The following is a 20610-nucleotide window of genomic DNA, read 5'->3' as shown; positions in this document are numbered from 1 at the left end:
TAAAGCTATCCTCCCACTTCCTAGAGTCACTTCAAAGCTCAATCTCAACACAGTTAAATAATTTCTGTGCTGCAGCTCTGACTAATTTCACCATTTTGAAGTACTACATAAACACTAGATAATTAAAACAGCTGAAGCTTTTCCTGACAGTTTTCTTACATCCAACTATATGCAAGCATCCTTCCAGCTATGAGGCATCATTAGTACTTGCAAGGAGTTCGCACCTTGCACAAAACAGAACTGCTGAGCTGATACACACTGCGTGTATTGTAACTGCTTCAGGGCACAAACAAAGGTGGGGTTTTTGTTGGTGTTTCTTTTTGGCAGTGAAAAGGAAGCTATCAGAAGTATCCACTAGTACAGAATTTGTCCAAGAAGAGCTCTATTACATTGCTGTTATTACAAGAAATGAGACAAGAAAAGTAATCTCAGACAAGGACATATGACTTGGCAGACTTGTGAAGCAGAGATATCGGCCTAATATTCCAAGAACAAACTTAACTACTGCCAGCAGGCTGACAGCTACAGTTCATGCACATCTGCTGCTTCCCAGGAACAGCAGTTTGCAGAAGTGCGAAGTCAGACACTTAACAATTCTATCAAGTGAAGACATTAAAGAATAAAAACGCAGCAGTCTGAGAAAATCTTATGTTAAGAAAATTTTAATATGTTTTTTTCCAAGATCTAATATATAAATACAATGGTAATAATGTACTCTTTTGTAAGCTTGGATGAAATATATTGAAGTCCACTTTCCGTATATTATATAAATAAGCATCTAAAGCAACCTAGAAAAGAAAAGAAAAAAAAAGCTTAGTCCATATGGCGCACACAAATAATTGGGCATTAAATTTAAAAAGCGATACATGAACCCGATAAGGAACTGCAAAAAGGCTTGACAGTTTGCCTGTTTTAGCAAGTGGTAGTGTAACCATCGCACTTGAAGGATACAGAAAAGGCAACTTTTGAGAAGAGGAGCATTAATTTCTACTAGACCAACTAGCAATGATAAAAACAGACAAGGATTTGGCCCCTGGCATTAGAAAGATAGGCTACGAATACACAGACACCTTTGGAGAAATTACGTAGACAAAGAAGGATTGAAGCATTGATCAAACCTACGAGGTTCCACAGAAGGGAACATTATGACTTTCAGAAGTTTTAGGGTTCACATTCTCCCATAGACACATGAAGCATTAGTTAACAATGCTTAAATGTGATACTCTCCTGTTCACAAACACACTAGCACAAAAACGAGGCCATCATTTCACCAGTGCACGATATCGCACCCACCGTACAGTAAAAAGCAGGATATGCCTTCGCAGGAACTTTCTTCCTGAAAGATCTAGCCTGAAAGTAAATGGGGTAAGGTAGGTGGGAAAAAAAAAAAAAAACACTTATCAGGAGAGTTTAACATTTCAGATTAAACATCAAATACTCTGTATGTAACATTTAGAGGCAACAGAATGAGCTTCGTCCCTGCTTACTTTGACATACTGAAGCTGTAATTTTTCACTACGTGCAAGCCAGCACCATCCCTCACCCCATGCAAAAGTAATTACCCAAAGTATGTAATGCTGGGAGACGCCTGCTAGAACTCTTTCATCTTTTGACAACCTTACAGTTTACGTAATAAATAATAAAACAATGTAAATTAGCATCCCTCGCTCCTACAAAGTTCCACGCTGCATGTGATTTAACAAGTATAGCATAGCAATTTTTTCCCCACCAAGTAATTCTTTGCATCCCAAGGGACAGCACTGATGGAAGGCCAGAAATGCCTTTCTCTGAGTCTTTTGGTCTGGACCTTTTTGGTCCAGCCTTACCGTCAGTCCCAGCACTTCAGTTATGCTCCGTTTATATTCATGGGACTCTGAAATTATTCAGTCAGTGCCTCAGGTCCTCAGTAGCTGTGTGTAAACAGTCCAAACCACAGCTGAATCAAATCTACAGTTTAAACACATGTACAACTCAGCTACATCTAACAGAACTGAAGCAAATCTTCCATAGTGCTTATTTATAAACAGTGAATCCCTTCTAGTTTTGCCCTTTCTTTTGCTAAAACAAACAAAAAAGCCCTTCACAAACACTGATGAGTATGTATGAGTTTGTTATTTTTCTAGATTTTTTCTAGAGAAATCGTGGCTGAAACTTTAGGAAGGAAAAATACTGAATCTTTGCACAGGGCAAATTATTTTAAAACTTTGAGATGAAATACTATGCATATATATAAAAGGAAAATTATGCTCCTTGATCTTATATTCTAGCTTACTAATTGTGAGATGAAAGAAAAAAAGTAATCTTGCTTGATCTTCTTAACTCAGAATGGGTTTGTGTGACTTATTTAGAAAGCATGTTATCTTCCCTGGTAAACTGATAGAGCATAGCTGAGATAAATGCAAAAAGCCAAAGGAGACCACCCTAGAGGAATGTGGGAGACAGCGCTTAAGAGAAAAAGGAGGAACGAATAAAGCCTGCTAGCACATTTCAAAGGGCTCACTGTGAGACTGACACAGCCCTTTTATTATATGCTTTTATTCTAATAAAACACCAAAGTCCTAAAGAAAACTGCAATCTTCACTATCTTATTTTGCCCTCTGCTGGTCAGCAGCAGCAGTCTCAGGAAGAGCTGACCACACTTCAGAAACTTCTCTCCCGAGATCAAGTGCCATATTAGTACAATATGCTTCATATAATATCCCTGAGACTTATTTAGCATTTTGAGATTGTTTCTTTTGATTGTGAAAGATGGATGATAACTGTTATCTTCATCCTCCAAAACACGTGCCAAATTCTGAGATGGTTAAACCCTCTGCAGGTTTAAGCTTCACCACCCCCAAATAATTCCAACCAGGACAGAGGGTAGTGGTTGAGAACGCCCTTAAGCAAAATAAAAAGGCATAGAATAGATGCATTTAAAGGCACTAGCCCATTACATTCACCTGAAGCATTGAAATCTCCAGAACACACTGCCAGCAAATGCCTATTTCGTCCATTAGGGGAAAAAGTATCTTTATTTTTGCATTAACAAAGACCATCTGATCATTAATGAGGCTAATACCCTACTATTACTGCCTCTTAATACCAGTTTCAAGTAGTATGAATCCTCTAGAGATCCCCCACTGCCCATTATCGTCCACTGATGACGATGGAGACCGGGGCAAGTATTCAGAGAGGAATTTTTTTTTATTAAGACTATTAAAAAAGGATGGGGAGAGGGTGCCAAGACCAATACTCAACTGAATAAAATGCTAATTATTGCCCTAATCTGTTTTCTTTGTGTTCATGCTTTTCTTTATAGTCTCCAATTACATGATCACATTACATATTTTCCATAGGAACCTCCCGGTGTGCAGTTTGGGCAGGGCTCTAGGAATGGGGTGGGAAGGAAGAGAACTAAGGTTCTGCCTTAAAGAACTGACTAAAGAACTGCCTTAAAGAACTGCATTATCTCTGTCCCAAAGCTTCCATGCAATACCAGCGACCAAGTTTTAAGCAGCTGGACAACAGCTACACATTGCTTATTTTCCATGCCTCCCACCACTGATATGAGACTTTTCAGGCCAGGTGCTCAGTGTTTCTGTAACCACAATCACAACCCGAGTCAGCAGGTTTTATACACCCTGCACTGCAGGTAGAGGAGTAATGGGAAAAAAAAAAAATCAAGAGGTTTCAGCTTGAACATCAAAGATAGTGGGCAGTTTTGACCTTGCATTTTCTTCTTCTGTTCCCTGCTTCTCAAACGGGATAAACAGTTTCCTTGGGCACATGACAACAAAAACAGAGACATCAGGCGAAACAGCATGAACAGGAATGCACCTAATATAAATTATAAATAATCTATATTAAAATAATGACTGAGGCTACATGTCTGTGACAAAAAGAATTACTCAACTAACTGCATTTGAACAAAAAAAAAATCAATCAACTAGGTAACAACTCATGGAACAGACGAGGGAGCCTCATTTTACCTTCAGAAAAATTTAAAAGAAGAAGGGCTCTCCTGCTTTACTGAAGAAAATACTTTGTGATCATGGATAACGCTGCAGTAGAGGACTATATTAATGGGGTAAACGCAGAGACTTCTGACACGTCTTTCCTTTGCAGTGGTACCTTTCAGACCACCTTTATTGGAAGCATTGGGTGCAATGCTCAAAGTACATCTGTACACATACGTGTAGACACAAGACACTCTTTACAGTGCTTCTTGCAAGCTTTATTTTCCAGATAAAGGCAGATGTAACATTGCTGATGAAGCATTCTTTTGAATTAGGTACCAACAGGCAGTTCAGATTGGGTCTAGAATAAGAGCATCAACATAAAAAAAAGGGAAAAAAGGCCTATGCACTTCTTTAGGATTCATTATCAACTGTTCCAAAAAAAGAGAAGTCTTTCCTAACGCACTTGGCTGTGGGCCAGAAAAGAAACAGAAAGCACCTTTCCCAACACAGCTTTCAGCACGGCTGGTCAAGTTGGGGAACGGATCCTCCCTCCCCACACACTAAGCAGCAGTTAAAGCCAACGTGCCCTGCTTTCCTGGCAGCCATTCCACTGTGCTGTGCAGATGGTACTTCACAAGCACCTTCTGCGGTGCTGATCCCATGCTGGCGTATTCTTGCACTTATAAAAGTCTGCTGGAAGTTTCTCTCCCAGTAGTAAGGCTTTTAGGCAGTATTTTTATATATGCAACTGGACCTGGTAGTGAGAAAACTGTCTTCTCTACATCTGTACAGACAGATAAATATCTTATTCATACAGAAGTAGCTGTAAAATATTTAAATGTTTTTTTTTTCTTAAATTTAAATTTCTCTCAAAGTAACTAAGCTTAAAATATCTGAAATAAGGTATCACACAGAACCACAGAATGGTTTGGGTTGGAAGGGACCTTAAAGCCCACCCAGTTCCAGCCCCCTGCCATGGGCAGGGACACCTCCCACCACACCAGGTTGCCCAAAGCCCCATCCAGCCTGGCCTTGAGCACCTCCAGGGATGGGGCATCCACAGCTTCTCTGGGCAGCCTGTGCCAGGGCCTCACCGCCCTCTGAGTGAAGACCTTCTAACATCTAATCTAAATCGCCCATCTTTCTGTTTAAAGCCATTTCCCCTTGCCCTATCCCTACACCCTCTGACAAAGAGTCCCTCCCCAGCTTTCCTGCAGGCCCCCTTTAGGCACTGGAAGGCCGCTGTAAGGTCTGCCCAGGGCCTTCTCTTCTCCAGGCTGAACAATCCCAACTCCCTCAGCCTGTCCTTATAGGAGAGGGGATCCAGCCCTCTGATGCAGCTATAAATCTTCTAACAACATATTCACAATGTTTTGTAAAAGGTTAGCATCAATTATGTTTATTGGAAAGAAAGAAAGAAAAAAAAGGAAGGAAACTCACATGTTCTAGGTGAATATGGGCCTGGCTGGCAATGTCATAAATGACATCTCTCACATTTTTCTCTTGCTTGCCTCTTATGAAATCCTCTTGAGAAACGCCATGCTAGACACGGGAAGGAAAATCAAAAAGTAAAAACCCTTCAACAAATATCAAGGCTCCATTTTAGCTTCACGAAAGATAAGAATCCTCAAAAGCCCATCCCAGCAACCAAACCACAGGCATATGGCTGAAAGGGCCTAAGTGCGTTTTGCTGCTGCCTCCTCTCTGCACCACCACCCCTTTTATTTTTTTTTTTGGTCACTTAGAAAAAAAATAGAACAAAGAGAACAGTTGGTACTGATTCTTTCTGCACGAACTTGCTCCCTAAAGACATTGTGGCCAGTCAGATAAGCAAGTCAGGTTTTGAAGTTTTGGGAAGTTGGATCAGCTTAGATGCCCAATTTTTGAAAACATAAACCAAAAAGCAATATTAAGCAGAATAAGGCCAAGAGAAGTTAACAAAGAAGCCACGCTTATCTTGGGATTGGTGTGCACCACCAGGTTTGAAAAAAAAAACAAACCACACCCACCACACATTCTGTGAGTACAGTGACCAAAGGAAGACAGAATGTGGTATATTAAGAATTGATTCAGAATTGCACCGGTTGCCTGCTGTTCTCTGCAACATTCAGACGTGAAAACTGTCCAAAGGCAGGCAGGTAGGCTTCACGGGAGGGCCAGATTCAAATATAACTCCGCAATACTTGCCAGCAGCTGAAATGCTTGCAAGATGCTCAGTCTGCACAGAAGGGACGCAAGCTGTCTGCCAGTCTCCTGATCTTTAACTACGCAGCTTCACTGTAAAACACCTTCTGCAGCAAGGATGACTGAATTTTTCAGGCTACAGCTGAAAACCAAAGAACTTGGAAAGCCTCCCATACCATCCAGTCCCAGAAGGGCTGAAAGCAGGGAGCAGCTCCCTTCTACAATCCTATAAACCCAACCTACTTCAGTGTCTGTGCCTTCTGCAGAATACTTAAAGCGAAAATACTACTAGATTTATTTATTTATTTATTTATTTTTTAAAAAAGGGGAAACAAAATCACCCTGGAGTTTCATGAAGGTCACTCCTCTCACCTCCCAGAAGATATAAAACCATGACTTTTGAGTCATGAGTATTACTGGGCCACAGCAGAAACTGTTGTAAGAATAAATTAAAAAAGGCATTCTGTTTCATGGAATCATACAGGTTGGAAAAGACCTCTAGGATCATCTAGTCCAACCTTTAACCTAGTACTGAAGTCCACCACTAAACCATGCTATGAAGTTCTACATCTACATGTTTCTTGAAGAACTCCAGGGACGGTGACTCAACCACTTCCCTGGGCAGCCTGTTCCAGTGCCTCACAACCCTTTCAGTGAAGAAATTTCTCCTAATATCCAACCTTAGCCTTCCCTGGCACAACTTTAGGCCATTTCATCTTATCACTTGGTGCTTAGGAGAAGAGCCCGATCCCTACCTCGCTACAACATCCTAAAGGAGGTAATTGTAAATCACAATAATGTGTCCCCTGAGCCTCCTTTTCTCCAGGCTAAACAACCCCAGCTCCCTCAGCTGCTCCTCATAAGACTTGTTCTCTAGTCCCTTCACCAGCTTCATTGCCCTTCTTTTGGCACGAAATTTCTGTGCTAACGAAGTGTGATCTATCTAGTGTTGAGACAGTTAGAAACTTTATATTATTCAAATCCAGGTAACTCCTTTCTCTTACCAACATACAAATGTCCATGGGAAGAAAGACCTTTTGTCTTGCACTATGGTACGGAGTTGCTCTTAAACAGGTAACTATGCCTTGCGCTTTCCCAATGTGACTGGCTGCATGGTCGGCGTGGATGTCCCTCACACCTGAAATTGCAGAAATAATATGTTTAGAAACATACTGCCAGCCCTTCTGAGGGGTCTTCCCTGATGTGTATTACAGAGCTATTTAAGTATTTAGCTAACGAGTGTATTGATCCATGATAGAACTGCCTATGTTTAAGTTGCCTTGAGACCTCAGAGGTGCAAAGCAGCAGGGAAATTTGTTGATTCCCACATTCAGAAGCAAGATGCCTCATTGCTAGTTCCAGTTTTGGTAAAGGGCGTACTTTGTGGAGCAGCACCTATTCAGATACAACCCATCTCTACATAGTCTTGTGTAGAGAATTGGCATGCCTTCTTCCAAGACAGCAGTATTTCAAGAACTTATTTTCCTGCCAGAGAATTCATTCAAGTGTGAGATTCCTCGTTTCATCAATTAGCTGCAGCAGATTCAGCAGTGTCCCGAAGCCAAAAAGGACAGTGCTATGCTTCCCCCACTGAACCCATATTTCTGTGCCACCTCCCTTGTGCTGTAGTGAGCAATGAGATAGTAACATGGTAAACTGGATCAGATCACCACTACAACTACCTTTGGCTACTGCACGGCTGGTGTTAGAACTGAAACAAGAGGAAGATGAGTCGGGTACAGCAGCACCACCCCTCATCATGGCAAGACCGTGTAAAATTGGCTTATACTGATCACGGGACTGACCCAGGATAAAATGAAAATTTAAAGGAAAATTAAAATTCACAGTTAAAGTTCTACCGGAAGCGACATTCTACAAAGACAGAAATGAGGATACAGGAGTTACAGATCAGTGAGCCTGCCTGGCACCTAGAAATGATACTGGGCATACCAGAATCACTGCCCAAGCCTGCCTGAGCCTTGCATGTGTCTCAGGACCTTTAGGAAATAGTCACTATAGGCAGACTACATGGATTTATTTTAGTAATGGCAGTAGAAAGCAGACTGTGGCTTGGAGGAATCAATAGGTATAACTTACTGACTGGGCAACTCAGGCTTTACATATAACTAGGGATGAAAAGAAAAAAAAAAGCCTCAAAGAATACGAGTTAACAATGACTTGCGCTCAGCCTAAACATTGATATTTTACCAACTTTTAGGAAGGAGCAAGGATTCAGACCCAAATTTGCAACATTACCAAGGGAACCTTACAGGTTTGGAAGTCAACTGTTTCAGGATAGCCAGTACAGATCACAAGAATACAGAACAATAGCTGCAGAGTAACTACAGCACTCTGTGTTCTGCCAAGTGGGACAATCAGAAAATACAGGAGAGAGCTGAACTTACCACACTCCATAATAGGGACAAGAAAACAGAAGACATTGTTAAGAGAAAGAACAAAGTATGAAAATACACTTCAATGACCTTTCCACTAAACAGTTTCTAAGGAAAGTGCGTACTTTCAGGAGAGGGGCAATTAAGACTCCAGGTTTATGGTTGAACATTAAGATGGTATCTGAAGGGACAACCTATACTGAAATTAAACCTTGGTGGAAAAAAAAGTGTTTGTTTGTCTTGAAGCATCAATAAATATCATACCAGTACTAATGAGTCGTCAACAAGACCTAAAAAGGGGAAAGCACCTACCCAGCATTTCCAAAGTGAGGTACAAGAGAGCACTCTGCGTGTTCTCAGCATACGTCTCAAGCTTCTGGATGTTACTGTATGCTCTGTCATCCAAATTCTTCTCCTGCAATTTGAACACAAAACTTCAGTAAAAGGTACACAGAACTGCTATTTCTGTAAGTTTTTTATTGTACACACATTAGACTGATTTACTGTTAGAAACGAAGGACAAAATGAAGAGATAAAGGGAATATACACTCAGGTAGAAACAGGCATTAAAACCTGGAGGTAGTCTACCATAAACTACATGCAACTGCAACCAAGTCCAGGTACTGGAGCAATTATAACCTTGTGCAATAAAGACACATCAGAATTTTCCAGAAAAAAAGATACAGCCAAAACAAAATGATACCGAGGTGCCAAATTTAATACCTTATTAGAAACTGAAGCACAGAGAAATTTAGATGAACAGGAATATATTCTTGAGAATATGCACACACACACAAAAAAAACAATCCATCAAATACACATGAGTTTCAAAGTCGTATGCAAACACCCCAAAAATATAACACCCTCCATCATTCTTCCTGTCCTAATAGCTTCTGTGGTTAAAATATACCAGTTTTAAGATTTAAAAACTCTGAAGCCTTTCACAGTCAATTGCTTGCAGAGCGTTGCTGCTATCAATTTTCTCAAGGTATAACTTTAAGTGATACCAGCTTCAGCAGCGAAGCTACTTTAAGAAATTTGTGCCCTTACCTTTTCATTCTTTCCCTTATGTCAGAGTTGGTAGCAGCATTGCTGTACCACTGAAATTGTTCCTCTCATTTTTCCCCAAAAAAGGGTGGATATTTAGATTCGTGTTATTTTAATGTTCTGATTTACATTTAAATTAATTATTAAAATTCATTTAATACATTAAAATTAATTAATGTTCAGCAAAAACTCCACAGCCACAACAGGAAAAAGCAGCAAAGTGTGGCAGAAAGGTTCAGAGAGGTCATTCCAATTTTGAGGTTTTATTTCCATGACTCATCGTAAGAGAAGGCTATTTAGGGGCAAAAGTGACATGGTAATAAAAGAGATGAGAAAGAATTAAAAAAGATGTTAATGAACAGGGCAGGATTGGAATGGCACAAAAAGAGACTATGCATGAGGCTTGCTTCTTATGTATCTTCATTTCCTTTTCTATTAAAATGCAGTTTTCCAAAATTCTTAACAGGTGAATATGAAGATCTCACTATTTAATATAAAATAGGACTTCCCTCATTTATATACAGAAAGGTATCCAAGCATAACTCCCAATGGAAACATCTAGGGGAAACCACTGTAAATCAGAAACAAAGGCCAACAACAGAAATCATGGGCACAGATACACTGGTTATCAGAGCAGGGAACAAGAAAGGTGTGGACTCACAAGCTACATCACTAAAATTCTAAATGGATCCTATTAGCCTTTTTGGCCAAAAAGGGCAGAAATTATGAGTAAGAGCACTACGGAAGAACTAAAAGGAAATTAAAAAGTACCATTCTCAGGAGAAATACCACTGTCTGGAAAAGATTAATTACTTAAGCTCGTTTTTACACACAAACTCATAAAATTAAGGGGAGAAATTCTAATATGACTGAAAACAGAATCAGACTTTGAATGGTAAATACTTACTCTTTCATCAATGATCTTCGTGAACCACATTTTAGTCAAGTTATGCCTCTTGACGGCCTGAAAATTATCAAATAAAACATCCATGTTAACGTATATAAACTGATGGTAGTACTGCATTCTGAAGGTTGAAAGATATTTTTCATACTACTTTTCTGCTAAATTGCCCTACTTGTACATTACATCCATTTTGAACCACTGTCATCCAAACACATCCTCATTTTTCAAGTTTTTAAAAATGGTTTCTTCCACAGAAATGGGACGTTTGGTTTCACTTTTCTTATGTTCAAAATGGACATACTAGTAGGAAAAAATATACAGTTGCCATCTAAAATTACATTAAAGTCACTGAGAGTTGAGCTATTAATTATTCTATAAATATTTTTATAGGCTATTTATATACTTTACTAGTGCATAAATCTCTCAGAATCCAAATTTGAGTATTCTGGAATATACAAAACTTTAGAAAAAACTTTTAACATGATAAATTATTATTTTTTCCTGGAAAATCAAAACTGTCTTCATACAAACTCAACAGTGAGAACACAGTATACATAAAAAACACTGTGCCAAATGCATGCTAGTTCTATTAGCAGCTCTGCAACACTTAAGATTTCAGCCAATCTATTTCCCAATGTTACTTTCTAGGAAATGCAATGATATTCACGAAGATTTGTGAAGCTGCACTCTTTAAATAGGTCATTCTTGGGCATTCGCTGAAATACAGAAATATGATTTAGAAATATGAGAGAGGATTTTCTCGAGTGCAGAAGTCACCAGGACAGGCTGTGCTGTTAGTTTGTTACAGTGCTCTGCAGCGGTCAGAGGTAACAAAGCTCCTAAAAATAATTTCTGAATTATTTCTCAACAGCTTATTTCGCAACCAGTTCTGTTTGGATTGTCTCACATTGGTCTTCCTTCAGAGAAATCACATGTAAGGTCAGATCTTACCAGAGAGATGGGCCATTTCTTTCTTCCACTTCAAAATCAATTTTCTGCTTTGTGAGAAAGGACTATGACTGGCGGTCAGAGCTGCTGCAAAGGGCTGCAATTTATATCTCACTATCCGGATGATTTATATCTGGATGATTTTTTTCTAAGTTAAGCTTCAGCTAATAAACATTTCTGCCCCACACTGATATACACATGAGCAGCCTGAAATTAGAAGTGATGGAAAAAATATACACAATCATACCCAAAACTGACTTGTACCTAATCTACTCAGACAATTAAAATGAGATGATATCTTCAGAAACAAAAGTATGTTAAGCTACACAAAAGCAAGTTCCTCCTTGGAAAGGAGATGAAGGCATTTGGGGAGAAAACCGTCTTGTTCCTGGGCAGTTTGCCACAGGCTGGAATGGAGACAGAAAGAACAAAAAAAAATAAAATAAAATCAAAGGCACAGACAGACTGACATGCAGAACTACCAATCCTGCATCTTAATGTTTGTGTTAAAGATCCAGCCAGGGTGATATTCTAAGTCCCGTAACTTTGCACAAAGGCTCACAACATTTGCCAGTCTTCATCCTAACCGTACAAACACTTTGTTGTGGTTACAGCACACACTTTGTATGAGCTGGAGATGCTTATGAATAGCTCTGGGCTTCCTAAAAGTGACTAAACAGGTGTTTTTCCTTTATTTTACTTCTTGGCTTTACCTATCTTTTCTCTTAGTTAAACAAACAGCACCTTGTTCAAAACCAATTTTAATCTGAGCGTTGGTAGACAGGAACAAATGCTCGCTTATGTTTTATTTCACGTTTGAAGGAGGAAAAATCAGGGACAGACTGAAGGTTCAGCACTGCTAAAAGTCATTCAAAGAAGATTTGGAAAGGACTCATTTTTGTGGTCTCAAAGGTGCAGCAGAGAGTGGATGTGAAGCCAAGATGGCAACAAGTTAAAAGCTCCAATCCCACAGGAACTGCGTTGTTCTAACCCCTCGTTGCAGTGGGTGCTCTGCTTCTCCTGGGATTTTTAACAGGAATAACACAGATAAATACTTGGATGAAGAACCCACTTTTGTCTGCCTGTTCTTCAGCAGGTCCGTACATCTAACTGCCTCTGGGATCTATCTTAACTGCATTCAGCTATGGAAATTTAGACAAAATTCAACTTTTCCAGTCCAGGAGCTCAGAGATCCCTACTTTTAACACAAGTTCTGATCTTATAGAGGCCTTACAGAATTTCCGTCCCTGAAGAAATTAAACTCAACGTGACCCTGAACACCTGATCTACTGACTCTGAAGTCTGACCTGCTTTGAGTGGGAAGCTGGACTAGCTGACAACCAGAGGCCCCTAAAAACTAAATTATTCTGTGATGCTGAATCAGCATCGAGGGGAAATCCATTTATACTGCCTCCAGGCCTTCAATTGTCTATTAAACATATCAATGGCAGGTCTGACTACTAGAAACAACAACAAAAAAAACAATCTAAAAAAAACTTATGTTTCTTCAGCCATGACCAGAAGAGGAACGGATCTGTAGGTGTACTTCCTGAGCAACGTTCTAGTGCCTGCCAGAACTCACATGCAGGGTATTGGTAAAAATAAACCGTTAAAGTTCACAAGTACATTCCCTGTTACTCAATGCACACAAAAGGATCAGCACAGAACATCGTATATAAATAGAAGTCACCAAACAAATCTCCAGCAAGGAGAAAGACTGCATGAAGATTCTCCCTGTTGCCCAGTAACTAGGTGTGAAGGGTGTAAACTTACAGTTTAGCGCAATTTCCTTTGCCCTTCTCCTAAACAGAAGAGAAAAAAGCAGTCGGTTCACAGAAGCCTGAGCCTCCAAGTAGGTCCTACCTAAATATTCTCCTTTTCCAACTCTGCTCTTCCTAGGTAACTTACAACATCACACATAGACATACACACCCTTTACATTACCTGTTTGACATAAAATAATGCAGTTAGCAACGCAACACAGCGGACACAAAGCAACAGAATTATTTCTCACAGCAATGATTTGGTCAAGTGAATTTTGGGACAATACAGATGTATTTTACCCTCCATAGTGCTACAGCAACTGGCTGATGGGGTGGGTTATCGCAGTATATATCTTCCACAGCTTTCCTCCAGAACTGCATTCGCATCAGGCCTGTAGTCTTCTGAGTTATGGAGTCTTTGATCTGGAAAGGATATATCTGGAGTGAAATTCACAGTCTCCTTAAGGCACTTGGGTCTGTCTGTACTGGAAAGACAGACACAGGACAGTCAAACTCACTAGGGGAAGGGCTCAGAATTTTTGTTTACTCCTAACAAACCATATGAACACTGCAGAGAGTAAATAAAAATGAAACATTCACCACAACCTGACTTTGAAACCTGTGGAAATTCAGTTCTGGACAACTCCCACCTTGGCTTTCTTCTCTCAGGAGAAGAAGCAGCGGTTAAGAGCAGTGAGGGAGCGAAGCCCTGCGAGGGCTGCCAGAAGCACAGCCCACAGAGGCTGCACCCGGGGGGTTGCTGGGTCAGCACATCTCTGGGACTGCTCCTTCCTGGCAAAGGTTACCAACGTTTGTGGTTGCACCGGCAGTTTTGGCCGCCCAGCAGAAGTGGGAGGGTGCAGCCGCTCCCCTCCCACAGCTCTCTAATTACAGACTTCCCTCCTGGAAGCATTTCCCTCACCTAACTCCTGCCAGGAAAGACGTGGGACGGATTATATCATTCGGGTTTTTGACTGACCTCTTAACACAGGGGCTAGTTACACTTTTCTGATCCAACCACTGCATTTCAAGCCAGGACATAGGTGCAGTCACATAATAACAGCAAGGACCTCAGCCTGTTTGTTAACACTTCATTTCAAAAATGCAGAACATAAATGAGAGTCAGAAAAACTACATACATGAGCAGAAGAAATTGGGGGCAGCTGGCTACTTTCCAAGGGCCATTCCAAACCAGAGGTTTGTATTGGCTTCTTTATTCATTGCCCTTTCTAGTATGAAAAGTTAAATCTCAGCAAAACACCAGCTACTGGTGTAATTTAGAGTCCTGAAACTGTTACTTCACATTTCCAGAGATCGCAAGTGTATTTTAATACCTGCCTGAGCCAGTTCCACATTGAAGGCTCTTAAAGCAAAAGCAGAGGTTCGCGATTCTGCAGGCAACAGCAGAGAACACAGAAACCCTTCATAGTCACGCTTTCTATAAAAAGGAAAGAAAATACACACATTATTTATAGCACCATGTAAATCAGGCACGTTGTTGCTTAGTATAGAACTCCTAAAATAGTAAGAATAAGTTATAGTTCAAAACTCTGACTCTGCAAAAGTGGCAGCTTTTAAGCTTATTTTAAAATAAGGCAAGCTCTGAGAGAGGGGGGATGCAAGCTGAACTCTCAACACACCTCTCGGATCCTGATCTCAAGGTATTTGGCTGAAGGCATGGAACAAACCCGTGGCAGAACTGCAAATTGAATCCAGATTGTCTGACCTCCAGGCCTGTGTTCTAGACATGAAGTCAAATTTCTTTAAAAGCTTGTGCTGTGGAGTTTGGCAGTAATGTACCTGCTTAACCACCAAGTTTTTGTTTATTAAAAGCATAAAAACTCTGTGCTGCAGTGGCAGTTTCCCAGCAGGTAACTCACCGCCAGTCTGAAGTGATATGCTTTCATTTGACCACGTGGGTGTGCCATTAAATTAAAAACAATCAGAGCACATGGGGAACAATTATAAATTGCAAAATCATTCGTAACTGTAATGACCAAAACCACTTGGCCACCTCAGGAAAGCTAAACTGCTTGTTTTGAACAGTATTTGTGTACTTTCCGATAAACCTGCAACCCGATTCTTCATTAGAAGAAAAGCAGCAACGTCAAGTTATGCCTCAAGAACGGAGAAGTAGGTGTCAAGTTAAACATTTACTCATTTTCAAGAAGTCTGCTGTTCTTAAATGTCCTCTGTTTCTTTTGAATGTCGGCTTAAAACAGCAAAAAAAAAAAAAAACTAAAGCCAGAGGTTAAAATTAGGGTTGCTACTTAGAGCACCAAACAAAAAGGAAATGAAATGTAACAGTTTCTTACTCCTGCAACACACAGCAGCTTGATAGCTAGCAAATGCTTAGAGTTTTCTTAATACTTGTGAAACTTGTTTTCCTGATGCAAATCCAAAAGCATCAATGAGAAAACAGCATTTGGGGATTTTAGCAGGCTTTAAAGGCCACGTTCATAATAAACAACAGATGCATCAAACCTCCCCCAGTTAAGACTCTTTCTGAAAAGTACCATCAGCTCAAATCCTAGGATTTTTTTTTCCTAAACAGACTGTAAAAATACCCAGTATTGCCCAACCTGGGCAGAGCTGCAAGGTTTACAGCCACTTTTTCCAAGTTCCAGCGATGCTGTCTGCCTGGGTTGTTCACACAACACAGAAACACCACTACCTCCAGAAAGGAAACAATGAAATACATTTCACAAAGTAAACAGCAGCACAACGGAGGTATTTGTCTTCTCTCTGGTAACTTTTTTCACTTACCCTAAGCTTAAAAATTGCAGGTACCAAAAAGAAAGTTTAAAAAAAAAAGTGTGAGTTTTATGTTGACATTGCCCCCTTGGACATAACAGAAGAAATGCAAATTTTCTGGAACCTTCAGCAAAGCCTCAGCATGTAAAACTAAGTTCATATTGGGGTAGATCATGTTGCAACCCAACTCTGTGTGTTAGGGTAAGGAATGAAGAAAGGAGGGAATTTAAGGTAGCCTGCTATCTAGTGTTTCATAGTCTCCCTCTCAAAGAAATATAAGCTTACATATTAACCCACAATAGGAAGATTTTATTAGGACCGTTACTGGTCTTTTAGTGTTATTAAAAGTTTAGAGTCTTAAGAATTTCTTCCACATTGTAAAACTGAATAACATCATCAGTTCGTAAGTTTGTCTTCCAGAGCAGACATCATCAACAGCAAGAACCAAGAAAACGTATCTGCTACAGAAAAATATTTTTAATCAAACAGCTTAAAGCCAGTTTTAAAAGACCTATTTGAACAGCAGCTTCAATTAAATGATGCCAAAAGGATAACCACTTTTAACTTCACTACTGTAAATGCTCATGTATTTTTATAAGTAGTCTTTTTTATGTTTTAATATAACATTAAAACAACAAAAATGTCTAATGAAAATAACAAAAGATGCCAACCTTCTGTGACTTGGGACCTAGCTATTCTGTTCACAGTTGTTTGCTAACAAAAATATTTTAACTGTATATATTGCTTGTACACAGAGCCTTTGATCTCCTGAGTAACAGGTAAGCCCTGGGTAGAGCAACCACGAAAACACAGCCACAGTCTCTAATTTTATCAACTAAACCACAAACTGGCTATGCATTCTGATGCACCCGAAAAGATCTGCAGCTTGCTGCTTCGCTGAAAACTTAAGGTGGTCACATTTCTCTGCATTAGCTGTCCCACTTCAACCACTACTGCTGACCACATGTGACTTTGTGTCTTTTACAGCTGTCGGTTTGGAGACGACTATCCTGCTCCACTCCTTCCATACACACTTCGAAGCCTTCTCTCTGCTTTCATCAACAACAGCATCCAAATAGAAAGCAGGAGTCTTTACACAGCAGATGGGTTTCTTCCTCTAACCCTGTACCTTTGAACTCCTGGGGACTAGGAAACAAGCAGAGGGCGTTGCACATCGCTTGCAGCTCCAGAAGCAAAGCAGGACGCGTCCCCTGACCTGAAAGCCTCCGGCCTGTGCTCCTGCTCCTTGGGCTTTGACCAAAGGCAGATGCTTTTGAAAAGATGTTTTTGCATCCTCCCCCTCCTGCTTTAAGGTCAGGACAGCTACTTCAGGTCTGTCCAGCTGGGGGATTTCCTCTGCTCGTTTTTCCAAGGAGTCCTTGGAAAGTTTGACTATTTCCCAGTAACCAAGACCTGAAAGCACTGATTATTTTTAAATGCCCGTTTCGATGATCTTTCACTGCATAATCTGAAACAATCAAATGGAAACGTCCAATGCTTCTGAAGAAAAGCAGCTGTGAAAGAAGGAAGAAAAAAAAAAAAAACACTGTTTACAGATTAAATCAGCCTTGCAGTTCCAATATTTATCCAGCAGTTTCCACCGCAGGTTTTTATTTGCGGTCCCGATATTACTCGAGGAGAAAAGACCACAACAGGAGCAGGGCCCTGGCACTCCGCGGGGCATCTCAGGACCTCGCACGTCCCCCGAAAAGGGGAGGTCGGTGTCCCCACAACGAAAGGAGCCGGCCCACATTAAGATTTCCTCAGGCCCATCCCCGGGCCGGATTACCCTCACTGACCGGGCCGGGCTCCCCCTCACCGCCCGGCCCCGTCCCCGGCTCTCCCCACCCCCGAGGCGGGCTGGGCGGGCGGCGGAGCCCGGCCTCCCCCCCGAGCACTCACCGCAGCAGCTCGGCGCAGTACTGCACCTCTCCCCCGGGCTCCGGCCGGCTCCAGCCCGCCGCCACGGCCGCCCTGCCTTCCCTCAGCCACGGCTGCCCGCCGCGGGCCCCCGCCGCCCTCACCAGGCGGTGGCACGGCGCTGGACGAAGCCCTCCCGCGGCCATGGCGGCGGCCGCCATTTTGCCGCTCCGCCCCTCCTGTCGCTCACCCCGGCCCGCGCAGCCGAGGGGGACGGCCCCTTCCTCACCCCCTCGACGGGGAGGGTTGGGAGCGTGTCCTCTGTAAAGTGGCGGCTCCTCGGTGGTTTGGCCGCTTTTCCCCACACGATTCCCGCAGCGGGGGTCCCGCGCCCTCTTGGCTCGGCGGAGGGTGGGAGGACGCTGGGACAGGACCCTGAGGTAGCCTCAGGCGGAGATCGGCTCCGTAAAGTGCCGAAGGGTCGCAGAAGGGCCCGGTGTAAAAGTTTAAGGGAGAAGGTACCGGTAGATGGCACCCAAGAATGCGTTATTTCTGTCCGGGGTTTTTGGCCGTGCAGCCTTTTGTTGTCCTGCAAATGGCTTCCTCGGCGCCGCCCTGGCCTCAGTTTACCCCGGCTCCCGGGGCGGTCGCCGCTGGCATGGGCTTGAGCTGAATTCCCCTCAAAAGAAATTCCGGAAAACCCGGCACTCACGTGTTCAAACCCCACAAATCTGAGGAATCTGAATGATAAAAATATCCCGTTGGAGCAGTCCCAAGCTGTGACAGGCTGGGCACAGCAGTATTCGTACACAGAACATGTTCGGGCAAGAGAGCCAGCACACCACAACACAGCGGTGGCACATGAACACGGGGACAAGGGAGACCTGACACACTAGGTTAGAGCTGCCATCCCTAAAAGACACCTTAAAAGCTTCCAGGTGCAGGCTGTGGGACACTGCTGGGACCTTGTGCTGGATATGGTCCCTCTGCAGAGCTGACTCACATCACAACACGGTCATTTTAGTCTTGTAGTCACAGGCAGAGCAGTCATGTCCCTTCAAAGTTTGGCCTATCTGAGGATAAACTAACAAATTAACAAAAGTACCAACAAGCTTAAGAGCTGTTTCATCTTAAAACCATGCCAACCCAAACTGTGGGTAGTTATTAGTAGAAGTAGCAACAGACCAGCTTTCCATCCCCAGCCTTGCCATCCTCCTCCCAAGTGCCAGCTTTTCCTTCATTTAATACTACATGGAGCTGATTCAGGGGATTAAAACAGCAGAACATTCACTGCTCTCTCTTTGTTTTCTTGAGGAAGTTTTCTACCAGTTTGCTGCTCTGAATCAGTTCACTACGTGGTCAGGTGAGAATACATGCCAGCACAGGGAATTGGCACGATCAGGAGACTATGAGCTGGAAAGTGAGTAGGATCTCCCTGATCTGGGGCACTAATATGCATGTTCATTTGCTTAGCTGAAAATTATTGAAGCCACACAGTAAATATGGGGGAGGTTTTGAGTGGGCAGTGACATTCAAGTTACAAGACATCTGTTTGGAAATGAGAGCAAGCCTTTATTTTGTGTGATGACAAGACAACAAAGGGAAGAGGAGGAGAGGAAGGCTGGGAACATCATTCCAGCATTATTTGGTTTATCGATTAGTGGCTCTTGTGGGTTTATCCTGAGTCTTTCTTCGTCCCTTTCCCTCAGTTCTTTCCCTCGTCTCTGAAGTTCTCTTTGTCTTGAAACTCTGGACCTTGTTTTAAACCCTTGCTATGCCTTGAGCAGGATTTATTGTTTGTCAGGGCACCCAAAGGAGGTCATTTAGCTTTGGTAGATTTCTGGGTGGAGGCTGAAACTGCTGTTGTTTAAGTTTTCAGAGAGAACCCCTAGATAAATGAATCCAGCTCTTTCAGCTGCTGCCAATTCCTGGCAGAAGGGTTACATAAACATACTCTAAACCTCAAGGGTATTATAAATAAATCTTATAAAATATTAACTTTTGTTAATCTCTGAATGAACCAAAATGGTGTTAATCTGATTTAAACCCTTAGTAAGAAAAGAATTAACCAGGTATCTTATAAAAAACAATAATCCTGACCTCTTTCTCAGTTCACTGAATTTGTTTCTTGCCATTCTGTACCTTTACTGTTCTCATTAAATTACACTTTTTTTTCTTTAAACAAATATTTCACATATCATGTATAGTTATTGAAAAGCTTCTTCAAGTCTGTTTTGGTTCTAGCCAGTTAGACTTTTGTTTTGCCAGTGTAGTGAAAATAATGATTAGAGTTAATGTTTTATGGAGTTACTTTTAACACTGTATATGAAATTTTAAGCTTAATAAGGGGCTTCTATGATTTTTTAATGATAAAATTGTGTCAAAGAGCTCATTTCATGGCCTTTTTCAATACTCCTCTCAGAAGCTGAAAGATAATGCTCTCTCTGATGTGTACTTATTAATTATTTTGTCCAGCAGATTCCTCAGATAAAACTCTGAAATCCTTGGGCAGAAATGCTAGTGACAGCAATGACTGGTTTAGGTAGAAATAAGTCAGTTGTTGCTGTATTATAGAGTTTTTGGAGGAAAAAAAATGTTTTGGGTCAGAAAATACTGATCAGTTATATCCAACCCTTGTTAAAAACATCCAGATATTATTTGTCACCATATAAATGAGAAAGAGAGACCCCCAGCTATCCTATGATAGCCAAACAGAGTCTGAAATACAGGAGGCCTACGTATATGCAGGTGCTTGTACCGAAAAAGTGATCATACAGAAGAGAATAGGAGAGAAGGAGACCCACCTCAGCATAACC

At 41.5% G+C, this 20610-nt stretch overlaps 1 protein-coding gene across 11 annotated transcripts; it reads right to left on the bottom strand.

Annotated features, from left to right (window-relative positions):
• Positions 1 to 646: 646 nt before the first annotated feature.
• On the bottom strand, positions 647 to 18276 carry NDUFAF6 (NADH:ubiquinone oxidoreductase complex assembly factor 6). Of its 11 annotated transcripts, XM_048075230.2 has the most exons (10): positions 17837 to 17974; positions 17064 to 17448; positions 14515 to 14618; positions 13481 to 13603; positions 10473 to 10529; positions 8831 to 8933; positions 7130 to 7263; positions 5382 to 5483; positions 1294 to 1350; positions 647 to 788 (listed from the first exon to the last, which is right to left on the bottom strand). In XM_048075230.2, the coding sequence occupies exons 3-10, from the start codon at positions 14533 to 14535 to the stop codon at positions 663 to 665; spliced, it is 723 nt and encodes a 240-aa protein (XP_047931187.2). In that variant the 5' UTR covers positions 14536 to 14618; positions 17064 to 17448; positions 17837 to 17974; the 3' UTR covers positions 647 to 662. The 11 variants fall into 11 exon arrangements, with proteins under 11 accessions (XP_047931187.2, XP_066846709.1, XP_047931188.2 ...); XM_066990608.1 differs by lacking the exons at positions 17064 to 17448; positions 17837 to 17974 and adding an exon at positions 18084 to 18276 and having other exon boundaries at positions 14519 to 14618; XM_048075231.2 differs by lacking the exons at positions 17064 to 17448; positions 17837 to 17974 and adding an exon at positions 18084 to 18104.
• Positions 18277 to 20610: the final 2334 nt, after the last annotated feature.

This window comes from Anser cygnoides, chromosome 2, assembly GCF_040182565.1.
Source record: "Anser cygnoides isolate HZ-2024a breed goose chromosome 2, Taihu_goose_T2T_genome, whole genome shotgun sequence".
Classification (NCBI taxonomy): domain Eukaryota; kingdom Metazoa; phylum Chordata; class Aves; order Anseriformes; family Anatidae; genus Anser; species Anser cygnoides.
This window is presented reverse-complemented; position numbering and strand designations above follow the sequence as displayed.

Excerpts from the sequence above, each read along its gene's own strand:
- NDUFAF6 (XM_048075226.2), bottom strand. The coding sequence starts at position 18,015 with ATGGCGGCCGCCGCCATGGCCGCGGGAGGGCTTCGTCCAGCGCCGTGC. Across the intron at positions 5,484-7,129 it reads CCATGGACATTTGTATGTTG|CATGGCGTTTCTCAAGAGGA; the intron begins GTAAGAGAAAGG and ends TCCCGTGTCTAG. Across the intron at positions 789-1,293 it reads ATCCTGCTTTTTACTGTACG|GTTGCTTTAGATGCTTATTT; the intron begins GTGGGTGCGATA and ends TTTCTTTTCTAG.